Source organism: Dunckerocampus dactyliophorus, chromosome 14 (assembly GCF_027744805.1).
Source record: "Dunckerocampus dactyliophorus isolate RoL2022-P2 chromosome 14, RoL_Ddac_1.1, whole genome shotgun sequence".
NCBI classification, from domain to species: Eukaryota; Metazoa; Chordata; class Actinopteri; order Syngnathiformes; family Syngnathidae; genus Dunckerocampus; species Dunckerocampus dactyliophorus.
The window spans coordinates 1852441-1872500 of NC_072832.1; the positions used below are offsets into that span (position 1 = coordinate 1852441).

Below are 20060 nucleotides of genomic sequence, written 5' to 3' on the forward strand. Positions count from 1 at the left end.
GCCTTGTGACGTAACTTTAACAGTTTTTTCTGGACATTTTTCCACCGGGCGGTCGGACTACCTCCAGTTTTTTCTGCTGTTTCTCACACTCCATCTGGCACTGGGCCAGAGCCTTGTCAGTCTCCTCCTTCAGCATCTGAGCACGCTCAGCTTCAAAGGAGTGGAGCTTGGCCTGATTGGACAACTCGGCGACCCGGCTGTCGGTGCCGAGCTGGAGCTGGCGATACCTGGACAAAAGGGAAGGACAAAGGCTCACCTAAACAACTTGAAGTGTCTATTTTACATTTTCATACAGCCCCTGATCAAATGTTGACTTGAAAGGGACTCTATGCAACTACTGTAGCTCAAGTTGACATTTTTTTATAGTGGTCAAAAACAAGAGATTGTACAAAAAAAAAAGTCAATTACAAATTAAACTACATAAAAATGACTCATGACTGTCTGGTATTTATGTGCATATCGCATAGCGCGCACACACACACGCCAACACTTTACATGGATGATACTGTTTCCAAAGGCCAGGGGTGTCCAAAGTGTTTTTTTATTGGCCCACGACACATTCTAAAAACGTATTTTAACAAAAAACCTAAAAAAAAAAAAAAAAAAAAAAATGGAAATATCAGGAGAGTAATATATGAGAATTAAGTCCAAAATACTAAAAGACAAAAGTTGTAACGAGAAAAAAATGGTCATTTTATGAGAATAACATCATAATATTATGAGAAAAAATAATGTCATTTTAATGTCATAATTGGAAAAAAATAAAATACTTTTTTATACAGTCGCAATATTATGAGAAACCAAACAAAACAAAATAAAGTTGTCATTTTTGGAAAGTTAGGTTGGGGAAAAAAAGTATAATATTATGAGAATAAGGTCACAATATTATGGGAATAAAGTCATGATATTACAAGAACAACAGGACTAATATTATGAGAAACAAGCAAAACAGAATAAAGTTGTAATTTTTGGAAAATAACGTTGGAGGGAAAAGTTATAATATTGTGGGAATAAAGTCATAATATTGCAAGAAAGACATTTCCAAGAAGAAAGTTGAAATAGTTTCAAAATTGAAAGCAGGAAAAATGGGGAAAAGCGAGCAGAGTTGATACTAATTCATACTATTTCACCTCGTATATCTTAGCATATCTACATGTGTTGCGTTACAAAATATGAAGGTGGCCCTTGCATCCTTTCATTTTTCACTATGTGGCCCTTGCTGTGAAAAGTTTGGACACCCCGATTGCTAAACTTTGCCAAATAGCTATCATTAGCTGACAACAAACATAACTAATGTGTGTGTGTGTGTGTGTGTGTGTGTTGCGCAACGCCTTTAACAGCGTCGATGTTGAAGTTGAAAAAAAATTAATAATTTGGAAACGTCTGGCAGGGTGGATTAAAAGGTTTTACGGGGAGGCTCACTGTGCCACATTTTGAAAATCCATGTTCTAGATTTTGTTAGACGTAAGATCAGGGTTAAAAAACATTTAAAAAATAACATTTCAACAGTCTTTTGCCACATTCCTGTGTCATTTCTAGCCAGATGTTACTCATTTAACAACACAGACATTGCTTTAACTGAAATGTTTATCCAGTTTCTCAATAATTTGGGGCTTAAATGTTTTAATAGCAGTGCTATTAAAAACATAGTTAGATAGAAGTCATTCAATAGAGCGCAGACCTCCGCCAAGGCCAAATTGTTCAAGTGATTTGTCGGTTAGCAGACTACTCCCTGGTTCATGACAGATGACTAACAATTGATGTTTTGAAATATTTATTTGTCTACCAGCATAGACACAATAATTGAACACCATGCGGTGACATATTCAGGGAGGTAGTCACCTGGTGTTCTTTTAAACTAGCAACTTGTGCAGTGTCACCCAACAGGACAGCCGACTATTTCCTAAGAGCGAGCGCCCAAAGCGATGCTTGCCCTCGTTTGATGTTGTGTGATTGCGTTTGGCAGCCCGCGCAGGGAAGTGCTCGCTTAATGAGAGATGCTGAAAACAAAGAGCCAAATGCTGGGAGTCTGTGTTCTCAAATATCACCGTCCTGTACAAGTCAAAAAAAGTGGTGCAGCCAGAGAATCTGCAAGCTTGCACGCGAAAACCTCAATCATTACAACGTGCTCAGACTAAAAATGTTTAAAAAAAAAAAAAAAAAAAAAAAAGCTCAGGTGGTTTTCCAATTCCATTGAACTTTTAAGTTCCATCCCTTTTAGTAATTGGACAGGCAACAACTTAACATTCTAAACTGTCATACAGAAGTACACCACTGCATCATGAAGGTAAACACAAGTACAAGTAAAGTAAAACTACTAACACGTACTTTTGACAACATTTCAAGTATTTTTTTTTTTAATGATGCAGTTAAAAATAGCAAAGCAGGTCTTTAGTGGCATGTGTAAAAGTGAAACCAAGACACGAGAGACGTGTGTTTGCCTCATCGAGCCGCATAGGTTGACATCCATTTTTAACAGTTTGTTTAATCAGAAAGTCTTACTTAAATATACGGGTGATGTTTTAAGTAACAGTTTATCATTCCAGACTTCCACACAGGTTTGAATGATAAGTGAACCACCGTATAATAAAACTAAGTAAAACCAAAAAAAGCAAAACTAATCACCCCTCATTTATTGCAGTTAATTGGTTCTAGACCTGACTATGATACGTGAATTTCCGCAAAGTATGATTCCTTATTTATAAATATAAGTAGGATTCAACATTAACAAACAGAATATTTTCGTCATTGGAGCATAAAAAAAACGTTTATGACTTTCTAAATACGGGTTTTAACGTTATCAAAGCCCTCTAGACATCAAATAACACCCCAAGTTACCTTTACATTCCCACTATTCTTTGTTTACACCACATCGCGCAGGCTACGGGTTCACTGCAGGGACATAAGAGATGGCCGCTGCTAGCATAGCAAGCTACCAAACTAACTAGTTAGCCTCTCCAATTTAATTATTGTAAAGTGAAGAGTGTTTCAAATGGTGTGGGGAAGAAGGACAAAGAAGGCATAAACTTACCACTTCCACACAGAATAGGAGGATAACTTTTTTTCACTCTATCATGTATAATCTAGTTTGAAGGTTAATGTAATATAATGTCATGTCTTATCAAAATAACATTACTGATAACTAGTGTCCAGCATACTACAAATATGTCTTCCAATATTTTGGACTAATAATAGGCCATAGTCAACACGAACAGCGATCATTTAGTAATTAATTCATTTTGGAAAAATCGCGATAGGAGTGAGGGACGACTTTATGTATAGTTTTATGTGCCTTTTAACAAGTACATAAAAAGTACACAAAAATATCAACTTGGCCCCCCCGCATCCTTTGAGTTTTCAGTAATGTGCCCTCGGTGGAAAAAGTCTGGACACCCCTGTTTTCATGGAAAAAATAATAAAAATAATAGTAATATAGTAATATAGTAATAAAATATAATAGTAATATGAGAAACAAACAAAACAAAGAACAAAGTTGTCATTTTTGGAAAATTAGGTTGGGAAAAGGTTACAATATTACCACAATAAAGCCAAAATATTATGAGAATAAAGTCACAATGTAACAAGAAAAATGATAAGTTAAAATATTTGTAAGAATAAATAAAAAAGAGAAAGGAGAAACATGTACACGCTGCCACCGATAGCACAAAGCTGAGATTTTGTTTTTTTTCTGAAAAGATATGAAATGTCTCAGCATTTCTACATGGGTTGGTTTAGAAAATGTAAAAGCATCCTTTGATTTTTCAGTAAAACGTTTGGACTCCCTTGTTCCAAACTGTCATACAGGTTTTAAAGAGAAGTAAACCACTGGGCAACAAAACTGAATCAAAATAAAGTACAGTAAAACTACTCACCCCTTTGAAAACACCACTAGAACTAATTGCTACTTTATTAATTGTATGGAGCAGCCAGTCGTATGTTCTATGGTTATCATCACATGTTAACCTGAGAGGTTTGTTTTACGATGCGGTTAGAAAACAACAAAGCAGGTCTTCAGTGGCAGGCCTAAAAGCGCAACCAGACATGAGATGTGTGTTTGCTTCCTCGGGCTGCTGTAGAGGTTGCTTTGGACAATATTAATAACTCTCGATTACAGCTGACCTGATAGGATTTCATCATCCATCGAGCGCTCGGCTGTGCTGCGCAGGCACGACGTGACAGACAAGTGCACATGGCTGGACGTTTTATGTCCTCCTTTATTGATGGCGGCTGCACTGGAGATGCGAGGAATGACTTCATGCGAGTGTCGTGTTATTTCTTCATGCCTTCAAAGAGCTGTTTCTTTTCTGGCATGTACTGTCACCTGACTGGGAGAATCCCGCTTTTTCCAAAGACGGGGTCAAAAGACCAAAAAAAAAAAAAAAAGACAAAAAAAAAGAAAAGCTGGCAACTGTAATCAAGTGGCTGCCCACGCCACCGTCGTCTGACGCCATTTCAAGCTCGTCCGCCTCATTCTTTGCCCCAAAAATAGGGCCTATACGTGGGGTTAGGGGTTAAAGGCTTGCGGCTTGCATCTGTCGTTGCTGGCTTGCGATGTGCGGCGGGAATGTGATCGCGTCAAAGAGAGAGTGCAAGGGAGAGTGAGGCAGAGTGTGTGTGTGCGTGCGTGTACATGCATGTGTGTGTGTGGATGGAAAGTAAGACCAACAGCTGGTGGTTTGGATCTGGAGAAATGACAAGCATGCGGTAGTGCCCTGGAGATAGGGACACTTCTGCTGCCACTGCTGCTGCTGCTGTGTGCGCGTGTGTGTGTGTGTCTTTTATAGTCTCGTTTACATGCTATATTTAAAATAAAAAATGGAAAATTTGATTTGATATATACAGTGTGCTTAACTAATTTATGAGAGCACCTGAGTCGGACACTGGGCTTCCCTGAGGAGTCAGAAATCAATCAAGCATAACATTCAACCACCAAAACAAATGCTTGTGCTCAGGAATGCAAATACAGTGTATAGCAGGGGTGTCCAAAGTACGGCACGGGGGCCATTTGCAGCCCGCGGCTGTGATTTTATCTGCCTGCAGCACAGTCTAAAAATATAATTTAACAAGAAAACTAAAAAAAACAAACAATACCAGCGGCAAAATTGCGTAAGCCCAAATATTTATTTAAGAGAAGAGTTGTAATCTAGCAAGGGAAAAAAAGCCAGAATTTCACCAGAATAAAGTAATAGTATGAGGAAAAATTTCATTTTAGTAGCATGAAGTGGAAATATTAAAGTATAAAATAATATTGATATTAAAGTATTAAATAGTATTTTTAAGTCAAAAACAATGAATAAAGTTGTAATTTTTGGAAACTTAGGTTGGGGGAAAATTTATAACATGGGAATAAAGTCAAAATATTAGAAATTTGAAATTTGGAAAATGACAAAAAAAAAATCAACAGCAGAAATGGAAAACTGGAAAACATTTTACCCAAGTAAGGTCAAAATATTAAGAGAAACAAATAGTTTTATATCGATAAAAAAAGTTTACATGTTATGAGTGTAAACTTGTAAAACGAGGAAAAATATCATTTTTGTAACAATGCTGAAATAAAGAAAAAATACATTATTTTTTAAAAAAGATATAAAGTTATCATTATGAGAAGAAAATTGACAAGAGGAAAGCTGAAATGAAATAGTTGGGAAATAAACCCCCCCCCAGCAGAAACAGAAAAAAACAGCTGTCATGTCACAGGAATAAAGTCAAAATATTAAGAAAAAAAGTTTTATAAGAATCAACTCATATTATTATGGAAAAAACATCATTTTTAGTAGCCTTTCACCTACATGACGCCCTTGACTTGACGCTGAAATGCAGTTTTTTCTTGGGCTACATATAGCCTCTTAGCATATCTCTATGTGTTGGTTGACAAAATATCAAAGTGGCCCCTGCATCCTTTCATTTTTCAGAATGTGGCCCTCGGTGGAAAAAGTTTGGACACCCCTGGTGTATAGTTTGACAACCTAATCAACAAAATATCAATGTGCTATACTATTTTTCTCTTTTCATTTAAAAATAAGAGTGAAAATGAATATTTCAGCATAAGAGAAATCTGAAAACCTAGTAAAGCACTCAGAGAGCGCAGACCTCCGCCAAGCGCCGTAGTTCCCCCCATATTGTTATTTACACCATAAACATTAGTCCTGCATTTATTTGTTCAACATATTTAGATTCCATGACCATGAAAACATACGATTATGTATGTTCCCACCCCCCCATCTCACAATGTTCAAGAATCCTTAAAGAATTCCTGGATCCAGACGGTGATCCGGATCACCCCCAAAATGTAATCAGTTCTTCCATGTCCCATTTCCGACAATACCTGAACATTTCATCCAAACCCATTCAGAACTTTTAAGTTATTTTGAACACAAACAAACAGATAAACACCGGCTTGTTTTTGTTTTTTGAGTAATAATAATAATAATAATAATAATAATAATAATAATAATAATAAGTACTAATAGGTAGGTTTACATTTAAGAAAAGTACAATGAAAAAATGTTTTAAAAAAAGACAATATATTGCAATCTACTCATTTCATTTCTATTATGTTAGCTTGCATTGCTCCTCACGGAGCTACATCCTTTTGCTGTGTGTGTATGCTAGCGGCCCCGCCTCCACCCAACAAGACAAAGACACTGTATGACTGACAAAAGGGCTCATTCCGTCCATGCCGCTGTTCTATGGGACAAATGTGCCAATGTGCTGATACCAATGCGCAGAGTCGAGAGGCGAGAGACGAGGAAAACAAACACGCATGCACATGCCAATATATTGAAGATGGCAATATTATGGAGTTTATTTTCATTTACTGTGTGATTAATTAGTTTATTTATTATCGTCCCAGGCCTAGTGCCCACGAGAAAATATATATATATATTTTTTCTTTAACGAGAAATTAAGTTCTAATCTTGCAAGATCTTGTGACACCCCTACCAACTGGGTTAACTGTGGCATAAGCCTAGCACAAAATAAATTTAATTTCTTTTTTTTTTTTTAAACCATATTCTGGGCCGCATTTCTGGGTATTTTTTAAAAATGAAAATATATCCCATAAAATAGTATACCTACTCAAAGCATGCACTTTCATAGCACTGAAGGACAGCTACTGCGACATATACGATACAGTACATACCATTTCACATAAATCTACTGTAAGTACTACATTTTTGGATATTTTTTGCATTTTTTCCTTATTATAAAATACTCTCATTTTTCAAATCTCGATTTTTAACATATAATTCATGTGTGTGTTCATACATAAAATCCAGGTCAGGTGACTGGAACCAAATGTGGACTGATGAAATGGTACACAAATCCGATCCAAATTTAAAGTTAAAAATTTCAATCAAATGTATTTTAAAAAATCCCCACAGTATTAGGCTGATTAGTTGACATTTTACAGTGCAGTTTATCCTGCTTCACCTGCACCATTATCTTTTTCCCGGGAGGACAGCAGGTTTGACTTTACAGCAACCCACCCCTCACCCCTTGAACCGACTTCCAGGCAACCTTCTGACTCCAGCAATTCATGAGGCAGTAAATCAAAAGCCCAAGCGTGCGCTAATGATAGCCTGCTGATGACACATATAAGGATCTGGCATGATGCAGGTAACATGCATGTGTAAAAGCCTCCCTTGTAGCGATGCACTGTATACATACTGTACAGTACTGACAATGCTGTCTGCTCTACTAAATCACACTCGTAGCACACGATAAGCCGACACTTGACGTGGCTTGAATGTCAAATGCGATGCGGCTCATCATCGTGGGGGAAGGTGGTGGTGGTGGTGTGTGTGTGTGTGTGTGTGTGTGTGTGGTGGTGGTGGTGTGTGTGTGGGGGGGGGGGGGGGGTGAAAAACTGCACAGACTGGCTTTGATGTGTTGTTTTTTTGTCTTTGACAGTTTAAGAGTCGTCCTCAGGCAAATGCTGTAAAAGCCATCACTAATGGTTGAAGCGACCTGCTTCCTGACTTTTAAACCTGCCAGTGAAAGATAATTTGCTGATGTTTGCTGAAATGCTACGTGTCACATCACAATAGGTACACCTGCACTTCATTCAATGCAGCAGTGTCCAAACTTTTCCCAGCGATGGCCACACACGGTCACATTAAAAGGACACGGGGGTCACATTTTGTAAACCAACCCAAACAGTCCATTTAAATAGAAGATATCTGAGATGTCTGACTTGAAAATATTTCGTAATTTGTGTCTCGGCTTGTCATTGAGCTGTGACGGTGGGTCCCGCACTAATATTGTGTAAAGTCACTGCTCTTTTTTCCACTAATGTTGTTGTTGTTGTTAGTTTTCTTGTTTAATTCTGTTTTTAAAATGTGCCGAGGTAAAAAAAAAAAAAAAAAAAAAAAAAAAATCAGCCGCGGGCAGCAAATGGGTCGTGGGCCGCACTTTGGTCACCCCTGGGATAGTGTAATGCATTTTCAAATGTATGCAATTGATAACCTGCATACAAAGCTCATTAACAAGGAACCGGTCAAGGAAACATCTTAATTGCAACATAGGAAGATAAAGGTGATTATTGCATTATGTTAAAATTGCTATGCCACACCTTTATGTCTATTATTTGTGGTTGTCGTTTGCAGTGGTGTACAATGCATCACACTGAATGGCGCTTCCAATATTTTGTCCATAAATAAGGTAACACATTCCAAATACCTTGCGGTGTAGCCACAGTAATTGATACAGCTTCTGTCCTGGGTCTCAGGAGACGTGCAGGTGTATAGAGTAGACTAGGCGGTAGGATGGGGGATCTAAACAAAGCAGCAATTAGGGAGCGAGGCGTTTAAGCTTACTGTTCCAGCAGTTGGTCGTATCGCGACTGAGTGTCTCTCTCGGCAGTGACCGCTCGCTCCTTCTCCAGCACTGCGTTGTCTCTGGCCTCGCGCAAGTTCCTGCTCGACAGAGAGAGAAGCAGTTAGGACCCCTGGACTTAAGCGTGGAGACCGTTAGGGTGCTCATGACAAGGAAAAAAAAAAAAGAAAAGAAAAAGGGTTTGCACCTGTTCTCTCTCTCGTACATCTCCTTGGACGTTCTCTGGAGGTTGTCGATTTCCTGACCGGTTTTCATTCTGATGTTCTCCAGCTCGTCTCTCAACTTCCTCTCGTACTCGGACTTGTAGTGGTCTCTGCAATGCAATGACAATGTTTTTTTTTCCTTACATTGTCAGGGGGTGCAAATGTGCATTTAGACATGTTTCTCTTGTCTTTTTTTAATGAGTCCAACCTGGATGCTACATATTTCTCATAGGCGTCCTCCCTGGCCTTCTTGGTGTCCTCCAGTTGCACCTGGGCCGCAAAACACCAGCAGAAAGGGAGAGCCTGTTAGACGTGGCCTGGCTCCATTACATAAGCGTAGATGACTGTAACAACCTGCATGCGCTCCAGGCGGTCCTCCTCGTGTGCACAGCGAACACTGAGCTCCATGTTCTGCTTGTGCAGGTACTCCTTGTCCTTCTGCAGCAGCGTCACTGACTGCTGCAACGTCACCACCTGCAGGTCAACATTGGTACGGCGTGGACATGAGGCAGAGGGGCTTGCGAAATCACAGCATCATGTGCGCTAACGTATTTTGGGTGAAGCACCTCTTTGCTGAGGGTCTCTCGCTCCCTGCCGAGGGCTGTGTGACCCAAGTCAAGGGTCTCAAATTTTCTCTTCACTGCCTTCAGCTCTGCTTCCAAGCTGTCACGCTCTCTACGACACACGCACAGATAACACACACGCACAGATACAGTAGATACAAATAGATACTAGTAGATATTTACTTAATTTGACCTCCTGATTAATCTACATTGGGGTGTCCAAACTTTTTCCACCAAGGGCCGCATACTTAAAAATTTAAAAAATGTAGGGGGCCAGTTTGAGATATATATATACTTTTTTTAAGACAACGATTTGTGTTTTTCCTATTTACATTGCATATTTTTGTTCCATTTTTGCGTGTAATTTGATTTCTAGAAAGTGCACTTGGGACACACGTGGTCTACAGGAAAACAGAAAAAAGCATCAGAAGCTTAAATTCTGGTTTTGAGGCCTTTTACAATCTCACTTACAAGCTTTTTCGTATGGAAGCCCATTTCCACCACTGAAAGAAAAAATAATATCCCAATGGTAAGTCATAATTATGAGGTAAGAAAGTCACAATTTAGGGATAAAAAGTCAAAATTATGAGCCAAAAAGTCTAAATTATTAGATAAGAAAGTCATAATTATGAGATAAACTGTCCAAATTCCAAGATAGTCATAATTATGAAATAAAAAGTAAAAATTATGAGATAAACAGTTGAAATGATGAGATACAAACTGTGCATGCGTTGCCTTCTTCACTGGAGCCTTCATCACATGGCACTCTGCACACGCGTAGTGTGTATCATAATTGTGATTCATTTTATTGCATAATTATGACTTTCCTATGTCATAATTGGGACTTTTTATCTCATAATTATGACTTTATCTCATTGTTTTGACTTTTTAACTCATAATTATGACTTTCCTATGTCATAATTATGACTTTATATCTCATAATTATGACTTTATCACAATGTTTTGACTTTTTAACTCATAAGTATGACTTTCCTATGTCATAATTATGACTTTTTATCTCATAATCTCAACTTTTTATCTCATTGCTTCGACATTTTGTCTCATATGACTTACCATTGGGATATTTTTTTCTTTCAGTGACGGAAACAGGCTTCCGCATTTTCTTTTTTTTTTTATTCTTTTTTCCCCCGCATTTTCGACATTATCACAGCTGCTGAAAACTACTTTTGAAAGGATGACGGTGGTTCCCATACATTGATACATTTGTGGCGGCCCACCACAAATGAATTTTTTTTTATCAGAAATATTTTTATTGAATTTTGACAAAGTAAAAAACAAATGCACACAATGTTTGCTGGTAGTTTAGGCAGAGAACGAGAGTGTGAGAAAACAAAAACAAAAACAGCAAAATAACAAACAAAAAACCCCAACACAAAAACACCCACAACGTAAGCCACACACAGCCCAAAAAGACAGAGGTCCGAGTTTGGTAGGACAACCAAATGCAAAACAACCAAAGCAAATACATAAGTGAGTTAAACAACGGATGACAGCAAATAGGCCAGAGCGGGAAAGCTATTGGGGAACTCAGGTAAATTTAAAGTTGTGGAAATATACTAAGAAAGGTCCCCAGACATTTTGGAATTTTTCTCTGGCATTACAAATTGAGTAATGAATTTTCTCCAAATTTAGACAGGACATGACAACTCTCAGCCACTGAGCGTGGGTGGGCGGAGCAGCATCCTTCCACCTTAACAGAATTGCCCGTCTGGCCAAGAGGGAGGCAAAGGACAAACTTCGTTGTCGTGTGGGGGTCAAACGCAAGTCGGGTTCACCTGTGGTGCCAAACAGTGCTATTAAAGGGTTGGGTTGCAAGGGTAAATTGCTAATTACAGAAAGTGTCTGAAAGACTTCCCTCCAATACTTCTCCAGACTAGGACAAGACCAGAACATAAGTGTGGCATCCTCCCTCTTACACTTGTCACAACAGGGATCCACCTCTGGATATATACGGGCTAGTTTGGATTTTGACATATGAGTCCTGTGTACAACTTTAAATTGTAGCAAGCTATGGCGGGCACAAATAGAGGTTGAATTGATCATTTTAAAGATTGTATGCCACATGTCACCTGTCAAAGACATATTTAGGTCTTGCTCCCATGCTGTTTTGATGTTAATCAGAGAGGTCTGTCTTATGTCCAACAGTTTAACATAAACAGTAGAAATTAACCCCTTACGTGATGGTTGCAAGTCCAGAAGTGCATCAACAATGTTCGTACCAGGAATCTCAGGGAAATTTGGTAATCGACTGTAAACATAGTGCCTAACCTGGAAGTACCGAAAGAGATGGGACTTTGGAAGATTATATTGTTCCGTTAATTGCTGTAATGACATGAACGTATTATCGATAAACAGGTCTCGGAGACACAATATGCCTTGTCTACGCCACTCCCGGAACCCCAGATCCAGCAAGGAAGGTTGGAAAAGATGATTGTCTGAAATGGGGCTAAAAAGGCAGAGATCTTCAAAACCAAAATGTCTCCTAAACTGGGCCCACACCCTCAACGTATGCCAGACCACTGGATTATCAATACGTTTGCTTGACGGAAAAGGGAGTGCAGATCCAAGTAACGCTGGAATAGAAACATTTTTAGCCACATTCAACTCCATCTCCACCCATATAGGCCGGTCTGGACGGTACTGATAGGATGACCAGAATATGACCCATCGAATATTGGCTACCCAATAATAAAAGCAAAAATTAGGCAACGCCATCCCTCCCTCTAGCTTAGGTTTTTGAAGATGGATTTTATTCAACCTAGGACGCTTGCCCTTCCAAATATAGGAAGATATGACCGAGTCCAAAGTATCAAAAAAAGACTTTGGGATGAAGATTGGGATGGATTGAAAAAAATACAGAAATTTGGGAAGAATGGTCATTTTAATGGAGTTGATTCGACCGGCCAAAGTAGTGGAAAGTGGCGACCACTGCGTCAGACACTGCCTCGTGTGGTTTAATAGACTCAAAAAATTTTCTTTGAAAAGACTCTTATGTTTTTTTGTAACTGTGATGCCCAAATAAGTAAATTTATTTTCCACAATCTTAAAAGGAAACAATGCGTACACTGATGCCGGCGCCCCCTCATTGACAGGTAAAATTTCAGATTTATTCAGATTTAGTTTATATCCTGAGAACTGACCGAAATTCTTCAGAAGCAGTAGCAAAGCAGGTAAAGATCTGTCTGGATGTGAAATGAAGCTTAATAAGTCATCTGCATATAGCGCCACCTTGTGCTGTACTCCATTCCTCCAAATGCCAGATATGTGGTCACAACTGCGAATTGCTATGGCAAGGGGTTCTATGGCCAAATCAAACAATAAGGGGCTTAAAGGCCACAAATGAATTTTGACCGCCACAGATCGCTTTGGCACTACGTACTACAAATTGTCTATGTTTATGCACGTTTGTGAGTTTTCCAACACGTGAAGAGCTACATTTGAAGCATTAATGGCCTCTCCTAAGCGTGTGTGATGTTTTATTGATATTCTGTCAAAACAACAGCTGTGTTCATTTAGTAAATAGCTTCTGTCTGCTGCACGAATTAGCCATTATGGCTGATGTAAGACTACGGTTTAATAACACTTGCACAGAATCATGTAAATGCGGTGTTTGTAATATTATTTACGTATTCATTTGGCTGGAAAGTGCCATTTTTCTGAGAACTTTAAAGTTCTTTATCCCAAAGGAAGTCATATTTACACCGTGATGCACACAGTGTAGATGCACACGCATGCTGTGCAAACAGGATGGCGAGCCTGACATGGGATGCCTACAAATGTGCATTAGCTTTTAGCGCCTTTAGCGGTAGCCGCTCACCGTTTGATGTTGGGGTAGTTTTCTCGGCGGTAGTCCCCGTCTTGGATGTGCTGCTTGGTGTCGGCCAGTTCCAGCGTCAGCCTCTGGCTCCGCAGCTCCAGCTCAGTACGGAGACGGCGCTCCTCCTCGTAGCTCTGTACACACACACACAAAGAGATTTGAGATAAACATGTAGCGCAACATCCCATCTAGATGTTGTTATTGTAAATTCAGTTGATCTGAAACAGAACTCTACCAATCAGCAGCCTTATTTAAAACTAGACTAACCTGCTTATTTAAGAATAGACTTCGTGCTTGCTTGCTATGATGTGTGGTACCCAAACAACGCCCATCACCAACATTTCTGTGCGAAGAACATTGTCTTCATCTGTTACAGTCGTCCCTCGCCACATCGCAGTTTGAATCATGCTGTTTTCTGGTTGAATGTGGCCTATTATTAGTCCAAAAAGATGCATATTTAAGCAAATTGTAGATTTGTTTGCCTAAAGTAAGCGTTGTCAAGCATAGAGTAAACATGGCAACATGAACTAAAATACAAATATAAGCCTTTAAGAAGACACATTCAAATTGTGAATGTCCCGATCCGCATTTTTTGGTTACAGATCAATTTGTGGGAATATATGACAACCAGCGATTAGAGCAACACTTCCCGTGTGAGCTCCTCGCGCCATGACACAGCAGTCCGAGCACAGTGAGGGGGAACTACCGCTGTAGCTCTGGAGCCGAATATCTGACGTCCAACGTGAAACTAACTTCACCACGGTACACCGCGGACATGTCTGCATGGTGGTGTTGCCTTTTCTTCTTCTTGCGGGCAGAGGGAGTCGAGTGGCAACCAGCTTTATGGCGCATTACCAGAGTTACGAACGTTATACGGTAACTGGATCGGCCCGATCTCATGGCAGAAGCCGATATTATCCGATCTTCAAAATACAGACGATCGGCAGCCGATCCCGAACATCGGATCAGGACATCCCTAGAATGTAGTATTCTACAGTGGTCACTAGGTGTCAAGCGCCAGACTCGATTGCAGGAACAATAAGCTTTTATTGCGGGTTTAAATTATCCCACAATAGGCACAATAATAATAACCTAATAATAATAATATTCATATTACTAGTAATCATAATAATATGTTTGTCTATATGTGCCCTGCAATTTGGCTGGCAAGCAGTCCAGGGATAGGCTGGGATAGGCTCCAGCATACACACAACCCTAGTGAGGATAAGTGGATGGATAATAATAACAACACAGGCTACTGTTCCACAACACATTTACTGTGACACACACGCCCATTTTCTCTGATTATATCTACTATATTGGGTAATAGGAGTGTAAAGGTGACTATAGGGGTGTTATTTCATGCATAAAGGGCTCTAATAATGGTAAAAACAATATTTAGAAGAGCATAAATAGGTTTTCTTTGCTCTAACTACAAAAATATTCCATTTATACAGAAGGAGTCCCACTTCACTAATTCACATATCACTATTGCAGTTGAATCTGGAACCAATTAACTGCAATAAACGAGGGACTACTGTATACCAGGCGTGTCCCAACTACAGCCCGGGGGCCATTTGCAGCCTGTAGCACGTTGTTTATTGGCCTGTGGCACATTCTAAAAATTAAATTAACCACAAAAAGAACAGGAGCAACAATGGGGAAAAAAAAGAGCAAAGATGTGTCATGTGTCTAGAACACAAAGTTCTGTCTTTAAGCGGTGGCAGGCAACCCTCCCGTGCAGCCCATCACCACAGCTTAAAAAAAATCCTCGGGGAAACCCTGATACAACTAGATTTATTAGCCCATGAAATGGGAATGGAATGTGTTCATAGGTATGGCATAGAAAACCTGCTTATGCGTTTCTAAAAACGGTTTTTAATATTATTAGAGCCCTCTAGACACAAAATTAAACACCTATAGTCCCCTTTACACTCGTAACACCCAATATAGTAGATATAATCACAGAAAATAAGACATATTACACATAAATAAGATAACGTAAACTCACACGTTAGCAGTTCCTTGTTTTGTTTTGGGGTTTTTGTGAACAGTGTACTCCCTGTGGTCGCTATTGTCTCATCAATGTATTGTAATGGTGGCTTGACACACGTATTCTGCAATATAGTAGACATAGTAAGAGTAAATAAGCTATTTAAGATGTAAATAAAACTCCTGCTCGTGTGTGTTACAGCAAATGTGTTCCCTTGGGGACCTTAGTGGCGGGATCGTGTTATTATTATTATGAGTATTATGTTATTATTATTATTGTTCCTGTTGTGAGATCATTTAAACCTGCAATAAACGCCTGTTGTGGCGATCATGGCGCTTGTCTCACCGAATAATTACTGACACCCAGTGGCCAATGTGGAATACTACCACCACAATTAGTAAGCTTTTTTTGACTGGTTTTTGTATTTTAGTTCATTTAACCATTTTGATGCTTGAAAATGCTTAATTTAGGCCAAGAATGAGTACAATTAGGTTTTTTTTTTTTTTTTTTTTTTTTACTAATAATGGATCGTATTTAACCACTAAGCAGCGATTATTTATTAATTGATTAATTTCGGAATAACGTCAGTAGAGTGAAGTTGCGATATTTGAAAGGGACAACTGTATTCTGTATGCATAAGTTCTGTACCTCCATCAGTGCCTTCATCTGGGCCCGTTGTGTGTCCACATCTTCGCTCAAAGTGTCCTTCTTTACGCTGAGCTCAGCCAGCTGAGCCTTCAAGGGAGTCACCGCCTCGTAAAAACGCACCTGCGAACATAACAAAAAGGTCCAAATGTATGGTGGGGATGGAGTACGGGAAATGGCGAGAGCGGCCGCACTCACCGCCACAAATTCCTGAATGGTCATGGTTTCCTCGGGGAGGTCGCGAAGCTCCTGGTAGCGCTCGTGGCAGATGTCCACATCCCTGAGTGACCGGCGCAGCTCTCCTGCTTTCTCTCGCATCTGTCGGTTGGCCTCCTCCAGCTGCTGCTGCCGGAGCAGAATGGTGTCCACTTCCTGTTTGCGCACGGCCTGCTGCTTCCTGGAGACGACGATTCATATTTGAGCTTCATGCGGTAATACCGTCCCTGCATTGTGCACAGTGCTCTCGCCTGTTTTCCTCCTGAGCAAGTTTCAAATGGCTGTCCAGTCTCAGCGTCAACACTTGTTTCTGGTGGAGAGCATCATTCAGCTTTTCCTCCAGCTCCTCCACCTGACATACGACAACTTAGCACTGCTGTAACATACTGTATAATCTGTTGTTACCAATATAACAATGTGCATAATTTGCTTATAGTTGTGGTGGTAGGCAGTAGTGTACAACTTTGCTGCACTGCAACCAACGCTACAATAACAAACATGTTGTCAATCAAGAAATGCATGCTGCTAGAGAACCACAATGCGTTCCAACCAGCATCCACCACTTGTGTGTGATACAAAACAAACTGATTTCGATAATAAAGTCAGCTAACATGACAAAAACCTGTAAATAACCGTTTTACCTGTGACTAATCCACGCTGTTGACGTCACGAGTGTTTACTGTCATACAAAGTATTTACATAAAGGAGGAGCAAGGGAACCCTTCTCGGTTGGTACCTTCGACATGTAGTCAGCCTTCATGTTGTCGATGGTGAGGTTCTTCTGGGAAAGCTCGATTTTTAGCAGCTGGACGTTCTGCAGCAGCTGCTTCCTCTCGATCAGCTGGCGGGTCAGTTTCTGCGAGCTCGTCCGCTGCTCGTCGGAAGAGGAGACGTCCTCGGCGGTGGGCACGGTGGTCTCTAGGCTGATGTCCTCCGACTCAAAGTCCAAGGAGCTGGAGATGTTCATCGCTGTCGACTTCTGCTTCTTGGGAGGCATCTTCGATGCTTTCCGGACAAGTTTGCACTCTCTGTGTTAGCTAGCTAATGCTAACAAACAATGCGTTAACGAATTACTGTACATATATTACATAGCTATTTGTTCGCTCAACACAGCCCCTGAATGAGGACTATTTTAACTTTATATCACCTACGTCCTATAAAATATTGTAGAAGTATCAAAAACAGAGGCGACGTAAAGACTATAAGCTGTCAGAAACAGGCTGTTATTTTCAAGGGTCCCGCTCCAGTCGCCGCCCTCCAACTAGTGCCCAAGCGTCTACATACGTTGGTAATGTAGTATTTCTTACAGCGCCCCCTGTGTGTAGTATACGTGCAGTACAACCACTAGTTGATAGCCATGCACTATATCGTACACAACAGATGCAAATACTGATTTTATACGCAGGAGGCGCTGTCGAATAATCACATCCCAACAAAACATGACTGCAAGCTTCTTTGGATTTGTTGCCACTCGGCAAGATTTAGATGGCCGACTAAAACTACCTCCAAAGTACAACGACAAATCTCACATAAAAACGTCAAACATTTCGCGTGATTTTATAGATTGCTTTTTATATTGTTTATCGTACATATAAATTTGAGTTTAACCTAAAAAAATCAGAGTTAAGTAGGAATACGTTCACTGTTCCTCTGTCAAGACCCCGGTATAGTTTTTGTCGGCCCACTAAAAGCGTTCCACATGGGAAATTTAATTTTTGTTTCACTCAAATGTTAGGAGTAACCACATGAATTTTACTTTTTACAATTCCTAGCCGCCATCATGTTGAAATCCAAAACCTTCGTGAAGAAGACGCGCTCGGGTGGGGTGATGAAAATTGTACGCGAGCATTACCTGAGGGATGATATTTGGTGTGGAAGCGAGGTTTGCAACGAATGTCGGCAGGAGTCCAGCGTGCTGCAGAGAGATGCGTGTATTGAAAGCAACTTGTGCTCTTTTCCACATTATCTGGTTCCTGACACTAATGTGGTGTTACATCAGGTGAGAAAATAAGAAACTGGTTAGTCAATGCAAGTAAAAAGGGATTTGGGATCATCAAACTCGGGGTATTTGTAAACATCCTTGTATGTCACATGCGCAAACTCGGATGCACAAGGCACTGGGTATAATTCTATTGGAAAAGGCTGAATTGTTGAAGTAACCTTTGAATTGGATCCTGTTGGATTTGCATTTGAAATGGCACATGAACTCCTGTGCATTTGGTCGGTGTCCCACAGATTGACGTCCTGGAGGACCCTGTGATTCGCAACGTCGTCATCCTTCAGACCGTCCTGCAAGAAGTACGCCACCGCAGTGCTCCGGTCTACAAACGCCTTAAGGACCTAATACATGAAAAGGAAAGATACTTCTACACCTTTACCAATGAACACCACCGGTAATAAAGTACATCTGTCTGCATCTTCCTCTTTGGGATGATTGCTGAGATAGTTTTTATTATTAATCACAGAGAAACATTCATCGAGCGCGAGCCAGGGGAGAGCGCCAATGACCGTAATGACCGAGCAATCCGTGTGGCGACCAAATGGTACAGCCAGCACTTGAATAAGTGTGATGCCAATGGCCTCAAGGTGGTGCTTCTGACTAACGACCTGGGTAACAAGCAGAAGGCAGAAGAGAGCGGTCTACTGGCGTATAAATGTAAGCTAGCCTTTGAATTTTGTATTAAAATGACAGATTGATCTCCTGCTAAAGTGGCATTTGTTCACACACATAGTTGAGGAGTACGTCAAGGGCCTGATAGCAAATCCTGAGCTTGTGGATCGCCTGGCATTGTCAAATGACGACAAGGTAAACGACAACGCGTGCATGTTAGTCTTATCATAAGTCTTTATTCCGATCGTATCTCTTTTGGCCGCCTCAGAATGACATCACCAGCAGTAAAGTGCTATTCCCGGAGCACCTCCCTCTATCCAGGATTCAGGCAGGCATTAAAGCTGGTTCTTTCCTCCAAGGGACCTTCAAGGCAAGCAGGGACAACTACCTGGAGGGCACAGTCTTCATCCAAAAAGATGAGGAAGACGGCACAGAGGTATGGCTTTTGGGGTTTTAACACTTTCTGTGAAAGGAGACCTTGAAACATCTCCATTGCAGGTCCTCATCCAGGGCCTTCAGAACCTCAACAGAGCCGTGTACCAAGATGTGGTGGCCGTGCAGCTGTTGCCTCGCAGCCAGTGGGTGGCGCCCTCTTCTGTTGTGCTGCAGGATGTGGGCTCGGCCAAGGATGATACCACAGAGGAAGAGGAGGAGGAGGACGCTGTGAGTAGAAGTTGGAAGTACAACAGAGAAGCATTACAGTGATGGCAGGAATACTACTTTGAAAGTACATCCTTTCTCTTGTGTGTGAGCAGCTGAAAGGTTCAGGGGGAGAAGTCGACAAGAAGCCCACCGGCAAAATAGTTGGCATCATCAAGAGGAGCTGGAGGCCCTTTTGTGGCATGCTTAATGTCTCCCAAATCAAAGAGGTGTGTCCTATTAGCATCCATTTATAGCAGGGGTGATCAAAGTGCGGCCCGGTGGCCATTTGTGGCCCCAGGCTGTTTTTTTTACTGACCCGTGGCACATTCTAAAAAATGTAATTTTTCAAGAATAAAGTCAAAATATTAACTCATTCAATCCCAGCCATTTTTCAAAAGACAACCCCTCCAGTAGCGGCCATTTTAGACCATTTTGACTGATCTTTCAAGGCACACAGAATATCGTGTTCTATGGCTGTATAAACATGGAACCTACCAAAAGAAACATTAGAAAA

The 20060-nt window shown here is 40.5% G+C and overlaps 2 protein-coding genes across 6 annotated transcripts in view; one reads left to right on the top strand and one right to left on the bottom strand.

The window, feature by feature from the left end:
- The window catches only part of pibf1 (progesterone immunomodulatory binding factor 1), a 29629-nt gene extending 11956 nt beyond the window's left edge, over positions 1-17673 (bottom strand). Inside the window, exons 1-11 of the mRNA XM_054798591.1 lie at positions 17030-17673; positions 16545-16645; positions 16276-16474; positions 16081-16200; positions 13440-13573; positions 9605-9713; positions 9393-9512; positions 9247-9308; positions 9023-9148; positions 8817-8915; positions 62-227 (exon numbers count right to left, since the gene is read on the bottom strand). Of these exons, the coding sequence (XP_054654566.1) occupies positions 62-227; positions 8817-8915; positions 9023-9148; positions 9247-9308; positions 9393-9512; positions 9605-9713; positions 13440-13573; positions 16081-16200; positions 16276-16474; positions 16545-16645; positions 17030-17290 (1497 nt within the window). The 5' untranslated portion in view covers positions 17291-17673. The remainder of the gene's footprint in view (positions 1-61; positions 228-8816; positions 8916-9022; positions 9149-9246; positions 9309-9392; positions 9513-9604; positions 9714-13439; positions 13574-16080; positions 16201-16275; positions 16475-16544; positions 16646-17029) is intronic.
- dis3 (DIS3 exosome endoribonuclease and 3'-5' exoribonuclease) overlaps positions 17354-20060 on the top strand; it is a 16760-nt gene continuing 14053 nt past the window's right edge. For all 5 annotated transcript variants that reach the window (XR_008573639.1, XR_008573638.1, XR_008573640.1 and 2 more), the window contains exons 1-7: positions 17354-18292; positions 18529-18686; positions 18759-18949; positions 19026-19099; positions 19173-19340; positions 19403-19567; positions 19660-19773. Coding sequence is in view for 1 of the 5 variants with exons in the window: in XM_054798590.1 (XP_054654565.1) it covers positions 18074-18292; positions 18529-18686; positions 18759-18949; positions 19026-19099; positions 19173-19340; positions 19403-19567; positions 19660-19773 (1089 nt within the window). In the remaining 4 variants the exon portion in view is untranslated. The remainder of the gene's footprint in view (positions 18293-18528; positions 18687-18758; positions 18950-19025; positions 19100-19172; positions 19341-19402; positions 19568-19659; positions 19774-20060) is intronic.